This window comes from Pygoscelis adeliae, unplaced genomic scaffold (assembly GCF_000699105.1).
Source record: "Pygoscelis adeliae isolate BGI_AS28 unplaced genomic scaffold, ASM69910v1 Scaffold77, whole genome shotgun sequence".
Taxonomy (NCBI): Eukaryota; Metazoa; Chordata; class Aves; order Sphenisciformes; family Spheniscidae; genus Pygoscelis; species Pygoscelis adeliae.
This window is the reverse complement of record NW_008825216.1, coordinates 3,350,027-3,369,513: the sequence shown is the minus strand read 5'-3', so window position 1 is coordinate 3,369,513 and position 19,487 is coordinate 3,350,027. Positions and strand designations below refer to the sequence as shown.

At 43.8% G+C, this 19,487-nt stretch overlaps 1 protein-coding gene across 1 annotated transcript in view; it reads left to right on the top strand.

The window, feature by feature from the left end:
- The first annotated feature begins 343 nt into the window (after positions 1–343).
- Positions 344–19,487, top strand: part of SLC35F3 (solute carrier family 35, member F3) — a 56,739-nt gene continuing 37,595 nt past the window's right edge. Inside the window, exons 1-2 of the mRNA XM_009329169.1 lie at positions 344–384; positions 1,192–1,516. Of these exons, the coding sequence (XP_009327444.1) occupies positions 1,236–1,516 (281 nt within the window). The 5' untranslated portion in view covers positions 344–384; positions 1,192–1,235. The remainder of the gene's footprint in view (positions 385–1,191; positions 1,517–19,487) is intronic.

Genomic DNA, 19,487 nt, shown 5'->3' with positions numbered 1-19,487 from the left:
GGTGAAAGCCCTAAAGGCAGTGGCCTGCTGCTGAGGTCTGCCAGCACATTTTGATCTCGGTAGGAACCGAATCACCTCACCTCACTTTGCTCATTCATTCACTAGCTGGATACAGTATCTGCTGACAGTGGTACAATAGCAGGGCTATAGCAATTCATGTTTAAAGATGTAAGTAAAGGGCAAGGTATTTTAGGAGAGAAATTACTTTTTCTTTAAACCAAGTGCTCTAATCTGTGAAAGAGACAAGTTTTGGAAACGTAAGCCTGAAGGAGGTTTTGATGGCTGTCACGCAGCTGATTTGAAACCAGACATACAGTTGATGCCGTCTTTAAAAATTATCACCTGGTTTGTACAGTGTCTGTAACTGGGCCGATGGGTGCTCAGGTGTGTGGCTGAGGAGCCGCCTCTGCTTTGGGACCCTCGACCCTGGGGTCAGCAATAAGGCATGTGTGAAACTGAGCTTTCCAGCAGCATCCCAGGCTTAGTTATACCAGGGCAAAGTTCCAGTCCACGTGCTGCGTCGCATTTGGTGCAGGACTCGAGCTAAAAAAAGTTGGGGTTGCCTAGTCTGAGATGCTCTTCGAGGCAGCCTGTGGGTTGGTCTAATTTTTGACATCTGGTTACAGCCTCAAGAGAGCTGTTTTGCTAGGGATCACTGAAATACTTGGTGATCCCAGTTCAGTATTAATCGTGCTACTTACATTGCAGTGATCGTGCTTAACTTCAAGATTAAATACATTGTCACTTCTCTCCTTTTAAGAAACACCATTTTCCATAAGCTGCTCAATTCCACATTTTCCAAGACAATAACAATTCCAAGTGGTGTTGTAATCCCCTTTGCCGCTTTATTAAACTCAATGCTGTATTTTTCATTCATTTACACACCCTAACAGCATCAGTTTAAGTGGTGTGTTAAGCCTTTCAATGTACATCAGAGCAACATGTAATTTTCATTTCCATTTTACCCAGTGGCTTCTAAATCTAGAGGTGATAATTAGTATTTGCATTGTAATTATGCCTCAGTTGAACCAGAGGCTTTGCAATGATCTAAAAATGAAGGACATTTTGTGTCAAGATCTGGTGAGGGTTTTTTGCTGGTAAAGCTCCACATGACTTCAGAAGGGCCTAGGATTTGAAAACTAAAATGCAGCTTGAATTTCCTTAGTAAGCCTTGTGTTTTCTTCTCCCCAGGGGATGAGCGCTCCCGGGAGTCTCCAGCCCCTGCCGAAGCACAGATGCAAGCCGGGGCGGAAGGCGGTGGAAGGGTGAACCGCTGTTGCTGGAAATGCTCCGTGGCGCAACTCAAGAAGATTTTCTGGGGTGTGGCCGTGGTCCTGGGTGTCTGCTCCTCCTGGTCGGGTTCAACCCAACTAGCAAAACTGACCTTTAAGAAATTCGATGCACCCTTCACTCTAACGTGGTTTGCAACAAACTGGAACTTTTTATTCTTTCCTTTGTATTATCTTGGACATGTTTTTAAGTCAGCTGAAAAGCAGTCTCCAAAGCAAAGATACAGGTATGGGACCTTTGTTTTTTCTCCTGTGGCTCTTGCATGCTGCTCTACCTCTAGCGGACATTTTATTCAGATCAGCCAGTTAAATCAAACTTGCATTTGCTTTCCTCTTCAGGTTTGTTAAAGGATGCTCTGAATTCATTCTGTATCCCGTGCTAGGTGGTATGTTATTATTCTTAATACAATTTCACTCCAACAGTAAGAAATCCAGGTTTATTTCTGATACCTACAAGTCACGTAATGAAAGTCCGCATTTTCTGCAATTGCTTCTCAAGAGTTTTCTGTTCAAACCTCTGTGAACATAATTTTTTTATTAATATCTTCTTCCTCTACCCACAGCTGACTTTTATGGCAATCTCTGAGTAAGCTAAGCTTGCTTTTCTTTTCCAAACTCAGGACTAGTGCAGTGCCTTGAATAGCCAAGTAAAAAGTATTGCCGTATTTTCCTGGCATTATGCCCCTGACATCAAAGGCCAAGCTCTGATCCCAGTTAAACTCGAGCTGTTGTGTTTATTTCCGGGAGGAAGCGCAGTCATAACCAAAGGCAGCACTTTATCTTCAGCACACCTTGTCTTTACAGCAAGCCAAACCCACAAAGCCTGAAGCGCTCATGGAAAACCCTGAGTGCCCGTCCTCCGTGAGGGGCTGAGGATGCTCTGCCTGCCTGAAGGACCGCCTCTTGGTGAGCGCTCCATCTCATCTCATTTTGGCCTGAGAGGTGTCTGGGACAGATGGGATGACTCAGCCATCAAGATGTCCCGTGTCAGAGAGCTTCCCCGATACATGGAAGGATGTGAACAACATTTTCCCCTTCTGTTACACGGTGGGGCTCACAGCCTTTTAATGAAGTAGCTGAGAAAGTAAACAGTAAGAAGTACACATTTCTCAGTTTCCAGCTGTGCAGCAGCGAGGTGGAAACTCACTACAGGAAAAAATCTAAGAGACCAGGGTACTCGGGCAACGCTCTACCTCAGATGACTAGGGTTAAGGTTATAAATGCTGAAATTGTGCTGCTTAGCCATCATTACACTTTCTTCATCTTCTAAATCATTCGGGGGCTGCAGATAAAGGAATTTCACATTCACTGCAGGTCCTAGAGCAGTATCCAGAAGTTTTAAAGGCATTTTCATAAGATGCCATGTTTCCTGCACTTCAGTCTTCCGCTTGTATTTGTTGTTTACTCCACAGCAAACATCGTTGCTTCAGAGATGAGAGAAGCATGGAGGTTAGAGAAAGCAACAGTTTAATCTAAAAACAATAACAAATGCTAGCTCAAAACAACTACCTTTTCATTTCTTTGGGTGTTAAGTATTTTTCTTTCCAGCTGCTCTCTGATAATGTTTTAAATACTGCTGAATTCTGGGGTGAGCAGTTGTGGTTTGCCAGATCCCTGGGGTTAAAACCAGAGCATTACACTCTTTGTTGCTGCAGTTAATTGATATGGTTGGTAGTTTTATGTCTTCCATTTAATTAAATGATGGCTGAGTTGAAGAGCAGGGGCAAGCCCTGAAGCCTGTTTGGGATGCAGGGGGACATCATTACAAGTGAGCTTGCAGCAGGCTTAGTAAAATAAATGCATTTGCGTGTCTGAACAGCAGACCAAATAAGGTTAATTTGCAGAGGTTTTTTACTGGTGTCAGGGTAGACTTGGGCATTTGGAGATACGACTTTGATTCCTAGCTTTGCTGCAGATTTGTTTTGTGGCTTGAACAAGTCACTACAGACCTCTGATTTCCTTGTACTGTCTCCTCGTTTGGATGAGACAGTCCTTCAGAGGGAGGACTGTCCCTTACCATGTGTTTATGTAGTGTCTGCTTCAGCATGTCCCCTATCTACACTGAGACCTTTCAGTGGTCCTGCACTAAGAATTACTGTAGAAAGAATTACTGTTCATCTGCCTGCTCCATAATGGCTGACATGTCATGTGCACGTACGTCTGAAAACCCAAGCATTGAGTTCCAGCATCCCCTCGTAATAATTCCCCCTTTTTGCCTATTATATGTATATGCATATATATATATAGAGAGAGAGACATACAGAGACTTTGCAGCTCTGTATGAGGCATTACCATCTTCAGGAAAGCTTGCACTCCAGCCACAGTTGGACATGTTAGGGAGGCATTGCATGGGCTTGTGGATAGTTAAAATAAGACAATTCTGACCTGGAACTAACAAGCAACTTGCTTGATCGCTTGCTGCTTCTTTTATCCGTCACCTTCATTTATATTTTATATACTATCTAAGCTCTCCAGCAGGAGTTTGCAATGAGATAAATGAAAAGGTGGTAGCGGGAGAAGGTGGAAATATGACATCTAAGTCACCTTAGCAGTGAGGTAGTAAAGGAAGGGATTCTCAGATCTTGCCTACGCAGGTGGCTAAAATCCACAGGCACCTAATTTTTTTGGCAGCAAAGCTCCCCGAGGACACCTGCCTCAGCAGGGCTGGGCAGCTCGGCCTGCCCTCGCCGCAGCACAGGCAGTGCCTTCACACCGCCCCTTCCTCGGTGGGCCGCTTCCCGGGCCCTGAGCCAGCAGGCGTGCTTTGGGGTACCTCGCTATACAGCTAAAGAGCCTGTAAAGAACAGCCACCATTCGGAAAAAATATACAAAAGAGGGATCATAAAATGCAGGAACAGTGAATAGATATATAGTCCCTCCTATACAGATTATATGGTTTATTATGGTTTCAAATTCCTATTGTATTGTACCAGTATGTATATATATTATGCCGTAAATATATGAATTTGTGTGTTTTGTAGTCTCACAAAAGAACATACCTGTCGTGGACACAGACCAGTTTAAAGCTGCACGGTTTTTTTCCCCATTTTATAGCACATATAATTGTAATAAATTTGCCACCAAAATTTTATAGTAGCACATTAAATTTAAGAGTGGGTTTATTCCATTTCTTTATAAGATCTTGAGTATTAGGCCATAATATAAAGTCCTTAAGGATCTCTGATTGACACATATTGCATAGTAAGGAACTTTCTATTTAAGCGGATGTAGACTAGCAGTTGTGTCCACAGCATGGGGAGAGGCACTCTTCAAAGCAAACCAAAACTTATGCATTGACGTCCAAACTGCTCTAGGCTCCTTGTGCAGCTCCATCAATGCCAGGGTTGTGCCCAAGTGTAGACCGCTCAGGGAGAACTTGTCCCATGCTCGATACCAAGTGTGCCAGCCACCCTTGGCGCAGGGCGCGGGCGGGGGGGCGGGGGGGGGGGGGTGACGCAGAGAGCTCTGGCAGGCCACTGAAGAGCACACCAGGGTCAGCGCCGCACTCTTACTTCATCTGTAAGTGCTCACTAGCTTAAAATAAAATTACAGTAACTAAATTATCATTCATTTCAACCACTGTCTCGTCCAGAAATAACACATGTAATGATTTATGCACCTAATGGATCATTTAAGACTACTTCATTTTGGCTTCATACTTTTTGCTTCCAAACTGCTTTATAAAATGACACATTTAATCTGATGAGCTACCCTCTGTCATACCTACATTATTAATTTATGAGGTAACGTAAATTAAAAGCACTAGAGCTTAAAGCTCCCTGGCTACATGAAAGATTAAATTAAAGTCTCTGTAAGATGTTGCTTAGCTTTGTGTATCTCTAGGTAGGACAAAACACACCTTTTATAAAGATTCATTCTGTGTGTACCAGCTGGGGGAATAATGGAGGATTGCGTTCACATTTTAGCAGGAGAATACCTCAGAAAGCTTGCTTATTTTGATGGTATGGTCTTACCTAATGATTTCTTGAGAAGGAAATGGCAGGACTTTCCAGAATGGTTTGCGTGATTATTTATTTATTTGTTTATCATTTAGATCTTGATTTTTATTTCATAAAGCATTAGGGCTAAAGAAAACACCAGAAGCTAAAGCTAAATCTCTTCCATAACCTTGACTAGAGCTGATGTGTTGGGTGAATGAAAGAATCGTCACACGTACCTGCACTGATCTACAACCACATTTGAACACGTTTTAACATGTTCTTTTTCGCTGAATCAGAGTTTCGTCTCTATACTGCCCCCAAATTAGCTGCCACTAATCTTTAAGAAAGTGACGATTTTTCTTTGAAAAGAAAGAAAGAAGTTGCGGGTTACACCGAAGTATAGCTATTTCTTTGAAACTGAACCAAAATACTGGGGGCAACAATGGTAGAGGACTAATGTAGTAGATCTCACTTACTCTGATTTACCAACATATTAACTTCACAAGAGTCACTTTTGCTTTATGTGCATGTGGGCTCAGAATCGAGACTTAGCTCTTCAGTGGCCAGAAATTATCAGTGCCATAGCTTCACATGATGTTCAGGAGAATGTGGGCCAGTTTCTAAATGTGTTTCACATTGTTGTGGTTTAACCCCAGCCGGCAACTAAGCCCCACACAGCCACTCGCTCACTCCCCCATGGTGGGATGGGGGAGAGAATCGGAAGGGTAAAAGGGAGAAAACTCCTGGGTTGAGATAGACAGTTTGATAGGCAAAGCAAAAGCTGTGCACGCAAGCAAAGCAAAACAGGGAATTCATTCACTCCTTCCCATGGGCAGGCAGGTGTTCAGCCATCCCCAGGAAAGCAGGGCTCCATCAGGCATAACGGCTACATGGGAAGACAAACGCCATCACTCTGAACGTCCCACCCCTTCCTTCTTCTTCCCCCAGCTTTAGATGCTGAGCATGACGTCATATGGAGTGGGATATGCCTTTGGTCAGCTGGGGTCAGCCTGTCCCGGCTGTGTCCCCTCCCAACTTCTTGTGCACCCCCAGTCTACTCGCTGGTGGGGTGGGGTGAGGAGCAGAAAAGGCCTTGACGCAGTGGAAGCACTGCTCAGCAGTAACGAAAGCATCCCTGTGTTATCAACGCTGTTTCCAGCACAAATCCAAAACACAGCCCCATACTAGCTACTGTGAAGAAAATTAACTCTACCCCAGCCAAAACCAGCATACACATGTATTTCTGCTAGCATGTAGGAGACGAGGCACTAGCCCGGCATCCCCAGTAATTCCAGGAGTTGGGTCCGTTAGTTTGATCCTGACTCATATGCAAGTGCAACTCACTGCACCATGGGCACTGCCCTCCTCTTCTGTAGCAGGCAGAGAACCCGGACATGCAGTGCTGGCAACCAACCACCTGGCCACGATGAAACTCTAACGGGGAAGGTCAGTGCCTGATTTTGCATGACTGGATGCTTTTTTACTATTGATTTTCAGCATTTTCTATTCATGAGTCTCTCTTACCCAGCAGCATTAAAATGTTGCAGTGTGGTTCACTCTTGGCATCCTACTGATTTATATTACTACTTAGGTGGGAGCTTCACCACCAGAGCAGACAGCATTAACAGAGTCATAAATAAGCTACGAAGGCATCAAGACGATGAATACAAGTGTTTTTAGCAAATGTCACCCAATGAAGCATGTTTTCTTTCAAAAAACTTCAGTTTATAAACTCTATTTGTCTAATTCAGTACATTAGCCTTAAATAATATCTATTTACTTTGTGTTCCTCAAAATAAAATCACTTTACAATTCAAGTTCCCATTAGCTGGTTGGGAAAAAAAACCACAACAACCAAAGTACAAAAAGAACCCTTGAAATTAAAAGATAATATCATCTGATTCTTACCTGAGTTAGTTAGATACAAACCAGGAGTAACTCTAGATTAAATCAGTTTGATCTCTACAGCAGTCTGTCAGGACTTAACTTTGTCCTTGGTATCGAAGCGATTAATTAAAAGAAGATGTGGATCTTGTGCAAGAGGTTTATCATACTCGTGGTCATTTATATCTCTCCTGCAGGTGTCTGAACTGTTGTTGGTGATATGTTATTGATGGGCCACGGTATCACTTCTCAGACTGTTTTCACTGAATCTGCACTTTTCTTCCAGGGGTTCTAGCTGAAGACAAGGCCAAATTGTACTGTTAGCAAGTAGCAGTAGTAATGAAGCCTTCTGCTGGAACAACGTGGTGTTTGTGGTAGGGGCAGTACTGGTGGGCGTCTGTCCGGTGTCCAACCTGCTGTGCGTACAGCATCAAGCTAGGGCCTGGAGCGTTCATTTGGGCTTAGCTCAGCTGAAGCCCAAGCCACAGAGCTCAGGGTGATGCTGCTGTTAACTTCTGTTTCTCAAAGTTAAATAATTACCTCTTCCTGATGAAACCTGCGGTAGCTGCTGTCTCTTTCCTTTTGAAAAGACAAGTGTTTCCCCGTGGGATGTGGGCTAGGAGTGCATTACCCCACGGGAGTTCTGGAGGTGGCTCCTTGCTGCTGCCTTGGCATAATACAGCTATGCTGCATTATTGCCAGTTTATCACGTAAGTTGTCATTTCAGATGCTTCCTTGGGGAGGCTTGTTTTCTTAGGTGATTAAAGATTATCGTCATGGTTTCCTGCTCTTTGTGGCTCCTGAAACAAAATTTTCTCAGCCAGCTGTCAAAAATATGCGCTACAAAAATACACTGCCTGTTCTTGAGAAAATAGGTAGTTCTCCAGCTCCAGAGTATTTCTAGAGTAGCCTCCTGTTCACGTAAGTCTTTTCTACACACTGAAGACAGTACCAGGGGTTAGATTAGCAAGGAAACTTGCCACAGCTGGCTCCTCAGTGCCACATTGCATATTCCAGCACTGCCAGCTTGGAGCTGAGTGCCCAGTTTCCTCCTAAAATGCATGGGGAAGGCAAACACCTACAGAGGAGACACAAATGTGAGGTGTGTAAGGTAAACAGCAGGAAAGGCTGAGGAGAAAGAGAAAGTCTGCTTGCCAAACTTCAGCTGTTAGTGGGAGCCCTCCACCAACCCAGAGTTAAGTGCCTAACTAGACTTGAGGTGGCACTCCCTCTTGATGTTTTCCATTGGAAAGCTTAAAAAACTGCTCCCAGACCCATGTTCAAGGTGGTAGTTTTTCTGTTCCTCAGATGCATGGTATGGGAGCTTGGTACCTACATTGGGCTGATGATGTTAGTGGCTGGCAGAATGCCCCAAAATTAATGCCTGAGTCCTAACTTCCCTGAAGGTAGCACTCACAATGCAAAGCCTGCATGTGGGTCTTGGGCACATCAGGTGGCATTTATATGCCTTTCTAAACCTACCCAGCTTTTACATCTCTTGAAAACACCTTTAAGAGAGTTTAAACTTCTGTTTGACTAGTTTGCTAATTCCTTCTATTCAGGTAGCTAACACTGCCTTTGAGGGCTCGTGTCTTAGCTACCGTGAGAAAACGGTCATGGTTCCTTCTTTAGGAAACCAGTCCTTTCTAATTTAGCCTCCCAGTTTATACTTGGAGATTGTGTTTGTATTTCAGACCATGGTGTTCTGGAAAGACCTTAACATTCACGCTCTGTGAAAAACTTTCCCTTAATCTGAAGATCCTTCATCTGTTGAGGATCACCTCTTCTGGGCTTTTGGACCTTTGTGGACTGCTAATCGAGAATAAAAATTGGGTACTACCTGATCAGGTGAAACACATGTTCTTTAATCTTGAGCCTGGTTTGCAAAATCATTCCAAGGATGATTGAATTAAGCGGTATCCTGTAATTTTGTCTTGTTGTTCCATTACTTTTGTCTTCTCTGCTGTGGCTTGAACAGATGCTCTAAAATAATTACATTATATGCCTCCTATGAGGTAACGGTGCTTGAGACAAGGGCTAGAAAGAGAAGTAATTGTTCTTTTACCTGCAGACAGGGCATGTGCTATGAAACAATGTGTACATGTAATGGCTTTTGCTTTGAAAAAATGTTGTATCTTGCAGCACTGAATGATCTCTGGTCAGTAGTTAAACCACACTTCATTAACTGGCTCTTCCTCTGGTTAGTAGTTGCCAAGTTTCCACACTGCTAGGGCTTTTCCCAGGAGACCTCAAGAGCAAGTCCACCTGTACTGATCCTACCCATGCTGATCCCTCTGCACTGACTGAGACTGCGGAACCAAAGCAAGCCAGGTTGGAAGGACCTCAGGGGTCACCTCCTCCCTTCCCTGCCTCCAGGCATGACCTGCATGCACAAACAGAAAAGTAACTGCATTTTATGGCTGGCAGAGGAAAAAAGGGACCGGGAAAAGAGTGTGAGATCATGTTTACTGTGTGAGGAAAGAAGCAGAAAGCTGAGGTGAGCATGGATATACTGTTTTTCCAGTCATCATAACATGAAAAAAGACAGACTTCACAGCTGGTCCTTTTGCAGGAAGTGTTTTACCTTGGTCATCATATCAAGTATCTTGACACCCAGTGCACAAACTCATTAAATGGGGACTATCCTAGACAGGTTCTCCCATGTCGTTTACAACAGCAACATAAACAACAACAATACTCAGGAGGGAGTGATAAGGAATTCTGCATTTTTTTTCAGGCCAGATCTGTGTCAAAATATCTTGAAGGCAGCTACCTTTAAAGCTGCTTTAAAAAAGGAAAGTGCCTGTATGGTAACAGACTTCGTAGCTATAATTAACAGCTCTCAGTAAAGACAGATGATACAGTGAGAAGTGTTGGAGGCTGGCAGTACTACAGAAGTGGAAAAAACCTTTTTGTCCAGCTGCCTAGTGATTATGGACCCTGTCCAGATTTCCCAGGATTGTTTGTGTTTGTATGAAAAGGCAGCCTCATATAAATGCACAAGTGCCTAGCTGAAGATCCTGTTCAGTCCGGGTCTACGGGAGCTGGCCACCCTTGCTTGTTAGTCAAAGCTATAGCTGGTAAAAAGGGAGAAGTAGCCAAAGGTGAAGGTTGGCAGCAGCATAGGTACGTGAACAGGGCTTCAGAAATTGTAAAACCCTGTTGAGCAGTTAAATAATGTTGTCCGTTAACATCCATAGATTTTTTTGGAGGGAAACAACAGTAAGACATGAGCTGATGGCTAGAGAGGTTCATACATGTACTCGCACACCCATGTACAACCATTTCTGTGTTTCCAGTGCTAAAATGCCTTTCTAAATGGTAGCTTCCCTCCAGAGAAGCCGATCCAAAATGGAGCAGACAAACAAAATCTCATTCACCTGCTTTGGCTGGCAGTTAGTGAAGACCGCTTCTCTTCCACCTAGCTGTGAAAAAGAAACAGCCCTCCTGTTGGTCTGTTTGTCAGTCCTTGGGGTCAGGGCTAAAACTCAGCCAGTTTAAATGAAAGAGCCTCATTTACTTTATGGCCTTTATGGTCGTTGCCACATCATTTGGGTCTCTTGTCCTCAGCAAGCCTACACTAACCAAGTCCACTGTGGCTGCCTCATCTATTCCCTGTTCCCTGTATCTCCAACTGAGCGCTTCCCCACGTGGAGCTGGTTTCATTTGCTCATGGTTTGTTAATTTATAAATTGCATTCCTTCTCTTTGGAGCTGGGGGATTGTTTACTCATTTCCTGAAGCTGCTTATTTCGCTAGCACGTAGAGACTGCTGCAACATTTCCTTCGTATCTTTGAAAACCTTCCACTGCCTTGATAAAACATTCAGACTCCCACAGGGGGAATGGGCCTCTGGAAGCCTTACGTGAAGGATGGCATCCCCATCTCTTTCAGCAGACACAAATGTTAAACCCCAGGGATCTCAAGTCATCAAGAATGTCCCTTCAGTGACGGAGCGGTATTAACCTTCACGTAGTACATTGCTAACACGGGGCACCCTTGGATGGTACGAGCACAGGTCCATTTGCTACAGGAGGACTCTGTTCCTCTGTCATCTGGTATTTGCCCTTGCATTGAATCTAAAAAATGTTTTGCTTCACCAAAATACTGGGGTTTTTTCACTTAATTCTCTTCTCTGCATCTATTGTAGAGGCCAGCCAGGCCAAGTGAAAATTGTGTCCTGCTTTTTCTGCACTGAACCTACAGCTTTCTTCACTAGTCTGGCTTATTATGCTTTCAGCTGGAGTACATACAGATTTCCAAGTACAGAAAGATGATTTTTCAGCTATGAAAAGCTCTTCTATTAAATAGCACACTAGAAAATAGCAAGAATTGCACCTCTACTTTCAGTACCTCTTAATAGTACCTAGAATAAAAATGAAGCTACAGCTCTGTAATGCTGTCTGATATTTTCACCATCTAACAAATAGTGCTGTTGTTAGACCATCTCACCATGATATCCTGAACATCAGGTCATAGAAACACGGAGTAATTCTGGCTGCTGCAGACCTGGGGAGGGAGATCTCTAGTCCAACCTGCTCAGTGCAGAGCCACATCATATCTACTTCTGTATTTTGTTAATGGTTAGTGAACTGCAGACACTGAATGAGACATAACTATTATTATTTAAATTTATGTGTACTTTATTGCATCTTTTAATGTGCTGTCTCTAGATACCCCAAAATTACCTCTACCAGAATGCATTGGCATGATTGGTACCTGTTCTGCTACTGTTTGCCCCTTTTTGCCAGAGCCACCTTAAATATTTGTCTGTCCTCAGGCAAGAACATGTTGATTCAAACCCTGAGAATTTGGTTTATTTTTTATTAACCTTGAAATTAAAAAAAAAAATGGTATTAACCCAACTAGAAAGTGTTTCTGCTTAACTTATTTTTAATAATCAAACAAATTTTCACCTAGCATTTTCAGTATTTCATTAAGTTCTCTACATTAAATGTGATGGGTCCAGTCAGCACTTGACCCTAGCTGGCACAGCTCCACTGAGTCCCATGACAGTGTGCTGATTTCTGCCAGAGAAGGGTCTGGCTTGGTGAATATTAAAAATATCAAGTTAATAACTGTTTAGATGTGTTTCGTCTTTCCTTCCTTCAGAGGGGAACTCAGGCTTTGACCAGGCTGAAATTCACCCTACTCCCCCACATTATTTTTTAGAAAGTGTCTTTTTGATTCTGCAGAACTGAAGTAGAAAAACTGAATGTTGAAAAATATTATCCCAGAAGAGGATACGGTGACATACAGCCAAATGATCAGCTGCCTTCCATTAACGTACCTGCAGACCTGCACTTGCTCATGAAATTTTTAGCAATTAAGGCCAACCCTCTGAAAGTCTTACGGCATTTAACAAAGAGCTCTATCGATCTCATAGATTTTTCAAACAACTTAAACAACTGTGCTTTTCTGTAGTTCCAGGTAATTCCTATAATGCCGTTACTTTCTGCCTTACCAAGTTCCACATGGCTCTTTAATAGAGTTGTACTCTTCATTATGTAAAAGTGATAACTATAGGGGGATATGGTAAAGGTCAGCTAAATCATGTGTGGATTGGAGAAGGTGAGGAAAGAGCTAGGTGGCATCAAACAGAGTGAGGTGTTTGAAACAAGGGAGGAGCTTTCTAACAGTGTGCAGCTGAGCTGCCAGGAGTCTGAAAAACAAGAGAAGCCCGAAAGAGTGGTTAGTGCCTGCTTGGGAGTCGGAGATGGTGGGGCAAATGTGGCCTGTTGTGGGAGCAGATTGCGTGAGCTCTGCGAAAACGTAACACTTACATGAACAATATAGTTCTTTTAGCTCTTCTATGAGCTAAGCTAAATCAGTAAATCCTAAATGATTTTAATGGACAGCGTGCTTAGCGTAGTATTGCTAATATGTGTTGAGTCCTGTGGCTGGTTGCAGGTTCTTAGCATGGGATATTCCAGAGCTCAGCAGCCACAGAGCCATCCAAGTTATAGGGGTCCAGACAAGATGACTGTCTAGGGGAGATTTAATCATACCAGCAACAGCTATTTCATGTGTTAACGGATTTGTTTCTTAACAAGAATGAATGTACAAATAAAATTTACCAAACTGCTAAAGATATTTTCTTGGGATCTTTTCAAAAGTGAGCATCAAATTGTCTTTATTTTTAGGTAAACAGGAATCATAATGAGGACATTCCTCTTGAATATCTTACCAGTTATATGTATAGTTAATTGTGGACCTTACTTGTGGCTGGCAAGTTGCAAAATGTTGTCCGCTGCTTTATATTTCTTGAACTTTGTTTTTTTTTAAGGATTAAAAAAAAAAAAAAAGCAGCCGGCTTCCCGGATATGTTTGCTGCAAGAAGCCAGAGACAAGTAGTTTCGAGAAACTGGAGACGACTGTGTTTCCTCCATAGCAATTGCGCTAAAAACAAACTGTTCTCTTTGTCAATGTGGCTTCAGACACTTTCCACTATTACGCTGCTGGTATCTGGAGTCTCATTAACAAAAAAGCCTTTGTCTAGCACAGAACAGTAAATAACCACGGATTTTAGGCACATGTAGAAACATCTCATTAGGGTAATTTGAAAGAGAGATGAGAAATAACGTCCTGGAATCAATCTAATGTCATGATCCGAATGTGCAATGGCAAATCATCCTTCCTCAAGTAACTCGGCTACTGAAGGCTGCAGATGGGTTTGCCTTCAGCAGGCGTTTGGCGTTTGCGTGCCTTTGGGCTAACAGCCGTGACCACACGGCTCCTCCACATGCAGCGTGCTGATGGCACCTACTAGATGCTGTGCAGCTGACAGGAAAAAGATGCAATAGTTCGTTAGTTTTGTCATTCTGTTTAATTCAGACATTTTCAAAAGGAATGGCACTGAAAGCTTTGTAGTACTGAAGGTGCATAATAATTTCATCAAAATTGCCCATCTGCAGCTAAAGTGAGATAATTGCCTAGGCGTATTTGCATTTGCAGAAAAGATTTTGAATAATAAATGTTTATAAAGCCCTTCTGTCATCATGTTATCCAGTCCTCACCCCATGAGCCAAACTCTCGATTCATTTACACTCTTTTCAAACCAAAAATATCTCATGTTGGCGCAGCTCTGGAGTCGGTGAAGATGAGAATCTGGATTAGTGTAAGTCAGTCACCTGAAATTGGCTCCCAGCTCCCCAGCAACATTTATGAACCAATTTGAAAGAGAGTAATCAGCAAACCCTGCTGATTCCTTGCTAGCATTATTTTCTGTACCTTTAATAATTAATTTAACTAAATTACTGGAGTTTAGGGGTGCCGGTACTGATTTTCAGTGATGTTGAATGGCGCTCCTTCCTGAGGGCAGGGCTTGTCATGGTGTCAGATCCACGAAAGGGCTGAGACACGTGCCGCATCCTGCAAACCCACATAAACACCTACATGTGGTTTCAGCAGATGCTTCCACTCCTCAGGAGCCTCTCTTCTCTCGCAGAGGTAAAGCCTGAGCGGATCCATCCTCACAAGCACAGACACGCCGAGGATATTGCAGGACTGGCAGCAGCAGGTGAGATGCAAGCCCATCTTAATTAGGTTTATCATGGCTGATCTAACTTGCTCCTGCAGATAAGCTCATTAGCACGGGCTCAGCTCACCCAGGGCTTTGAACACAGTCCCTCCATGCTTGACAAAATGCGGACAGCTAAAAGACGTGTCCTGGTTTGAGTGCATGCTTACCTGGTCAATCCCTCCTCCACGGGGATGCGGTTTGTAACCGCTCCCACGTTCTGGTGCGCTCCCTTTTCCTGGCAATTAAAGACACAAACAGCACTGACCAGACAGGATTTGTTGATACAACTTTGTTATATTATGCTTCTCCGAGAATAAATTAATTGATTTTTCCATTAGACTTGATACGAATCATGCTGATGTCCCCATCATCCTCAGTATGCCTGACTGATTCCTAACAGCTGCCTTACAGTCTTCGCAGCACATCTCGTGCCTTTCCCATGCTCTCGTGCAGCCGCTAGAGTTGCTCATTCTAGCCCAGCGCTACTAAATGAACAAGCACAGATGATTTACAGTGGGATGGAAAACATTTCCAGCTAGATGACAGGATCACCTGCTTTCTGCCACTGTGTGCCACTGGTCTTTCTGTGTGAACAGAGAAGCTGCCGCTCCTGCTGTGGGATCCCTTCAGCAAAAGAGCCACCTGCCTTCTCCCACCATCAGCTCGCCCTGCAGCTCTTCAGCTCGTAAATCCTTGGTGCTGTAGTGAGATTTCAGCAGGCTGTACCTCTTGGGTAGCCCCAGCATGGGCATGGCAAAGCTGACTAGCTCTCCAGCGCTGGGAAAGTAGCCAGGATACTAGGAGATAGTAAGCCGGCATCCCCAGCCACCCAGACCACTGCGCACCTCAGAGGTGCTTTGCACACCTGCATCAGTGAGGTTCTTCAGACCTCTTCACTGCGCTAACTGTGCTCTGCCAGAGGAGCGGCACTCTCGCTGCTGGGGATCCAGAAGAAAGTAGGGTAGCAAAGCAGGCATCGCCTTTGCCAGGTTTCTGAACAAATAGTTTCACCTCAGAGGCTGAAACCATATTGCTGCTCTTGTCACTCTTCCTGGGAAACACTCTGAAAAGAAATTCAGACGCGACACTAAAATTAGTAACAATATGAACTACTGTTCGGTACATTTTTCTTTCTCTCAAGGGCTTAAGCTTATTGAGTAACCTCTCTCTCTCTCAGTTTCATCACATAGCATTAAGTTTTGAGAAAGGGCTGAGCCCGACCACTGAAGCTCTTTATTCTAGTTGTGTAGGTGTGGTATTGACAGAGCCAAATTTAACACAGTTTACCCAGTGCACAGTTACAGTAAAACCAGCCAGCTTTTGCTTGTGTACATCAGGGGGGTTGGATAGGGATATCTTGGGGCACTGTGACTGAATGACTCTGTTACTGAGACTTGGTGAGGTGTCAGGATATTTTGGGTAACATTTTTGAGGTCCTGCTGCTGGATTCTCTATCTTACTGAAGACTGTGGTGAAATTGGAATGACTCAGTTGGAAGGAGTGGTGAACCAGTAGTGAAAGCTGTTGGAAATGTCTCCTTATGGTTGTGTACATATGTATGTGTGTGTATATACGTACATATGTATGCATGTGTGTATATACACCATTTGAATACACATGCTGAGCCCCTTTACCCTGCAAGAGCAGGGATATCCCAGAGGGGTCACAGGCTGGCTTACTTTCGACAGTTTTCACACACTGTCCTGCAGAGCCGGAGCTCTCCTGTAAAAGACAAACTGTTGAAAAAGAAAGGAAACGAAGCCACAGATTTTGTGCTCTAGGGTAAATGTGGGGTCATGCCCTTGATTGGGGTGGAAAAATCCCCTTGCACAACATGTATCTTTCCCTGTGTGTCCCCAGCGGGAAAGCACAGTCTCCAGGATCAGGCCCCAGCTTGTTTGCTGAGGGAGCTGACACCTGCCTTCTCGCAGCAGGAAGGCTGCTTATTCTCAAGCATTGGTGTGCAAGCGCTGCCTGATGCTGCTCTGAAAATCCCTTCCCCCTCAACAAACAGAGCTGGAGCCCCGGGAGGGGGACGAGGCACCCCCAGCACTCCCTGCCCACAAGCACGGTGGTGCCTGCAGCACAGATTGCCCCTGCTGGCTTGTCATCGGCCCCCCCACCACCACCCCGGGCTGCCCTCACCCCAGGCAGAGCCCCAGCTGTGCGGGGGGATCGGGCTGCGGGACGAGCTCTCACCTCCCTTTACACTGCTTTCCATCCCACTCATGTTCATTATAAAACGAATGCCCTCGACAGCCCTCTTCATTCTCCATACACCTACAAATTTTACAAAATCTTTAGCTTGTGGTAAACGCTCCTTCCTCCACAGCTGTACGCAGACACTGTCCTCACTTCCAAAATGCAAAACTCCCCTTGAGCAAGGCTTTTCAGCTCTCCTGGGCTGGAATCCCACCATGGCTAATGCCCTGTGCGAGAGACGCCGTGCTTAACCTTCCTACCTCTATTTTAAAATCCCAATTTGATCACCCATAATTCCTTTTGAAATCAGTGGGTGGTGACAGTCTTCAGCCCACTGGAAAAGTCAGTGCGTTAGGTACCTGAATATGAATTTATGTTTTTAATTTGGTATGATCCTCCTAGGATTTCAGTGTGAAGGTGGAGAAATCCAGTAATTCCTTGCAGTTTGCTCATTTGTGCTGTCTATGGATTATTTGTCAAATTCTTTTTATATTATCTTCATGAGAAATTTAATGAATCTCATCAACACAAAATCGTTTGTCTCTGTTGGTTTACTTTCTGGGATGATTTATTTATACATTAAATGTGATTGCGAGCCGCTTCCTAACACATGTAAACCTCTATTTTCAAAGATCTCTGGGGATGCTCTAAGTTTTAATAACAGCCTCACATAAAACACAATAACCCCGTTCTGGCAGTGGACATGAGTAAACATGGATATGGGGAGTTAGTAAAATAATAGTTTATTTGTTATTTCACAAATTATGCTCTATAATTAGGGAAAACTCTCTTTTAAGAATGCATTGACCATGTACCCTATACTTGGTATATTCATCCTTGTTGTTACATGTGCTATTGATCCTGAAGAGAAAAGGTTAAATATATTTTTACTGAACAAGCATAGCAATAAAATAAAACTCACATCAAAACCAAAGAGCAAGAATTATTGGGTAGATTTTTTTTCCACTATGTATCTTCAAGGTATATTCCATGTTTTCCTGTTGGGCAGCTGACATCGTTTGCTCCCTTCTCCTATATAATCTTGAAGCTGCCTGCTCAGCCTCTCTCACATGCTGGGAATATTTTGGTTTATGGCTCAGCCCACCTACCAACTATTTCGGCTACTGAGATGCAGTGAGCTAATTCACACATCCATCATCTTACACATTCTTCAGATGCCATGAGCAATAAGGAGACTTAGCCTTAATCATCTTCTTTGTCTTACTCTTTCTCCCAGGCTCGACACTGGCTTAACTCAAGCCCATACACATTTTCCTTGCTGAACTGTTCACTCGTGTATTTTTGTTCTCTATTTATTAACTTCTAATTTTCTTCCTCTCCTAGCGTGCATGCTAGATTACATCTCCATTACCTAAGCCTGTGTCTCCTTTGGTTAGCTCACACAGCCATGTAAGTATCATTGTTGCTTAATATTTGTATGAAATTAGCATCCAGCAAATCCCGATCCACACCAGCAGCTTGTGCTAAGTGCTTTTCCAAGAGGGAAACAAACACAGCGCCTGTGCCACAGAGCCTGCAGTCAAGGTTGAGGCATGTATCTGCTAAAATCCGCTATTTTTTCATTTAACTGGTGACTGCTGACTTCCGGACATGCTGTTTGGGGCCCTGTGGAGGAGGGCTGTGGTCCCACAGTACCTGCCGAGGGAAAGTCGGGCAGAAGCACGAGGACGTCGGGGGGATGCTTTTCTCACCCCTTCATGGACCTCACTGTGAACCTAAGAAACACAGCGTGTGATGCAGTAGCACAACCCGGCAGATGAACAGGAAGGGCAATAATTACAAATGTCCTTATAGATGAGGATAAACCCAGGATTTTCAAAAGGCCTGTTTCCTCTTCTGCCTGAGATCCGCTTTCTGCCAACGTAACGCTGCAATCTCACCCTATTCATGTCAGAACATAACGTAAGATGTCCAGATCCTATTAATGGCAGTGAAAGAGGAAGCCCTATGTGAGAAGCAGGCAAATGACAAGTCTCACTGTGAAGTTCCCCCAGAAAGCTTGCAGCACTGAGCCCAGCATGGCTGAACTGGCTTAACCAAAAGACATTTATGAAATCCAAGGTCGAAAGAAATCTTAGAGTCTTAGAAAGATGTAAACCTGCTTTTCCAGATAACGCCAGCAAGTTATTTCGTTAAATTAATCTACGTCTGAACTTAAACTGAGATAAGTGCTTACAGAACATGTAGGCTGTGATACATCCCCAGCAGTAATTCTGTTAAATTTTTCAACACCCCCTGCTATGCATGTGTAAGGATTTGCAGGCACGCTGAAACAGGCCAACTAACTATGCTCCTCTCCTCTGCTTTTAACCACTCTCAGAACAGCCCTGTGCCTCCTCCTCACATGCTTTCTGCTATAAACCCGACCATTTTCATTTCCCAGGCAATCCATTGTACATGGCTGTAATTGCACTGACCATAACTGCAACCAAAGGGTATCCGATCCAAATTATGTAGCACATTCTGATATTGGCCTTTGGAGCCACAGATCTGGGAGACGTCCAGAAAAGCCATTTTACAATTACAGTCTAAGTCACAGGCTTTATAAATCCATTATTAAAAAAAAGACAGAGCAGGCACACCCACAAGGCAGGTATTAATCATGGCTAGATAAAGTCCAATTCTCTCC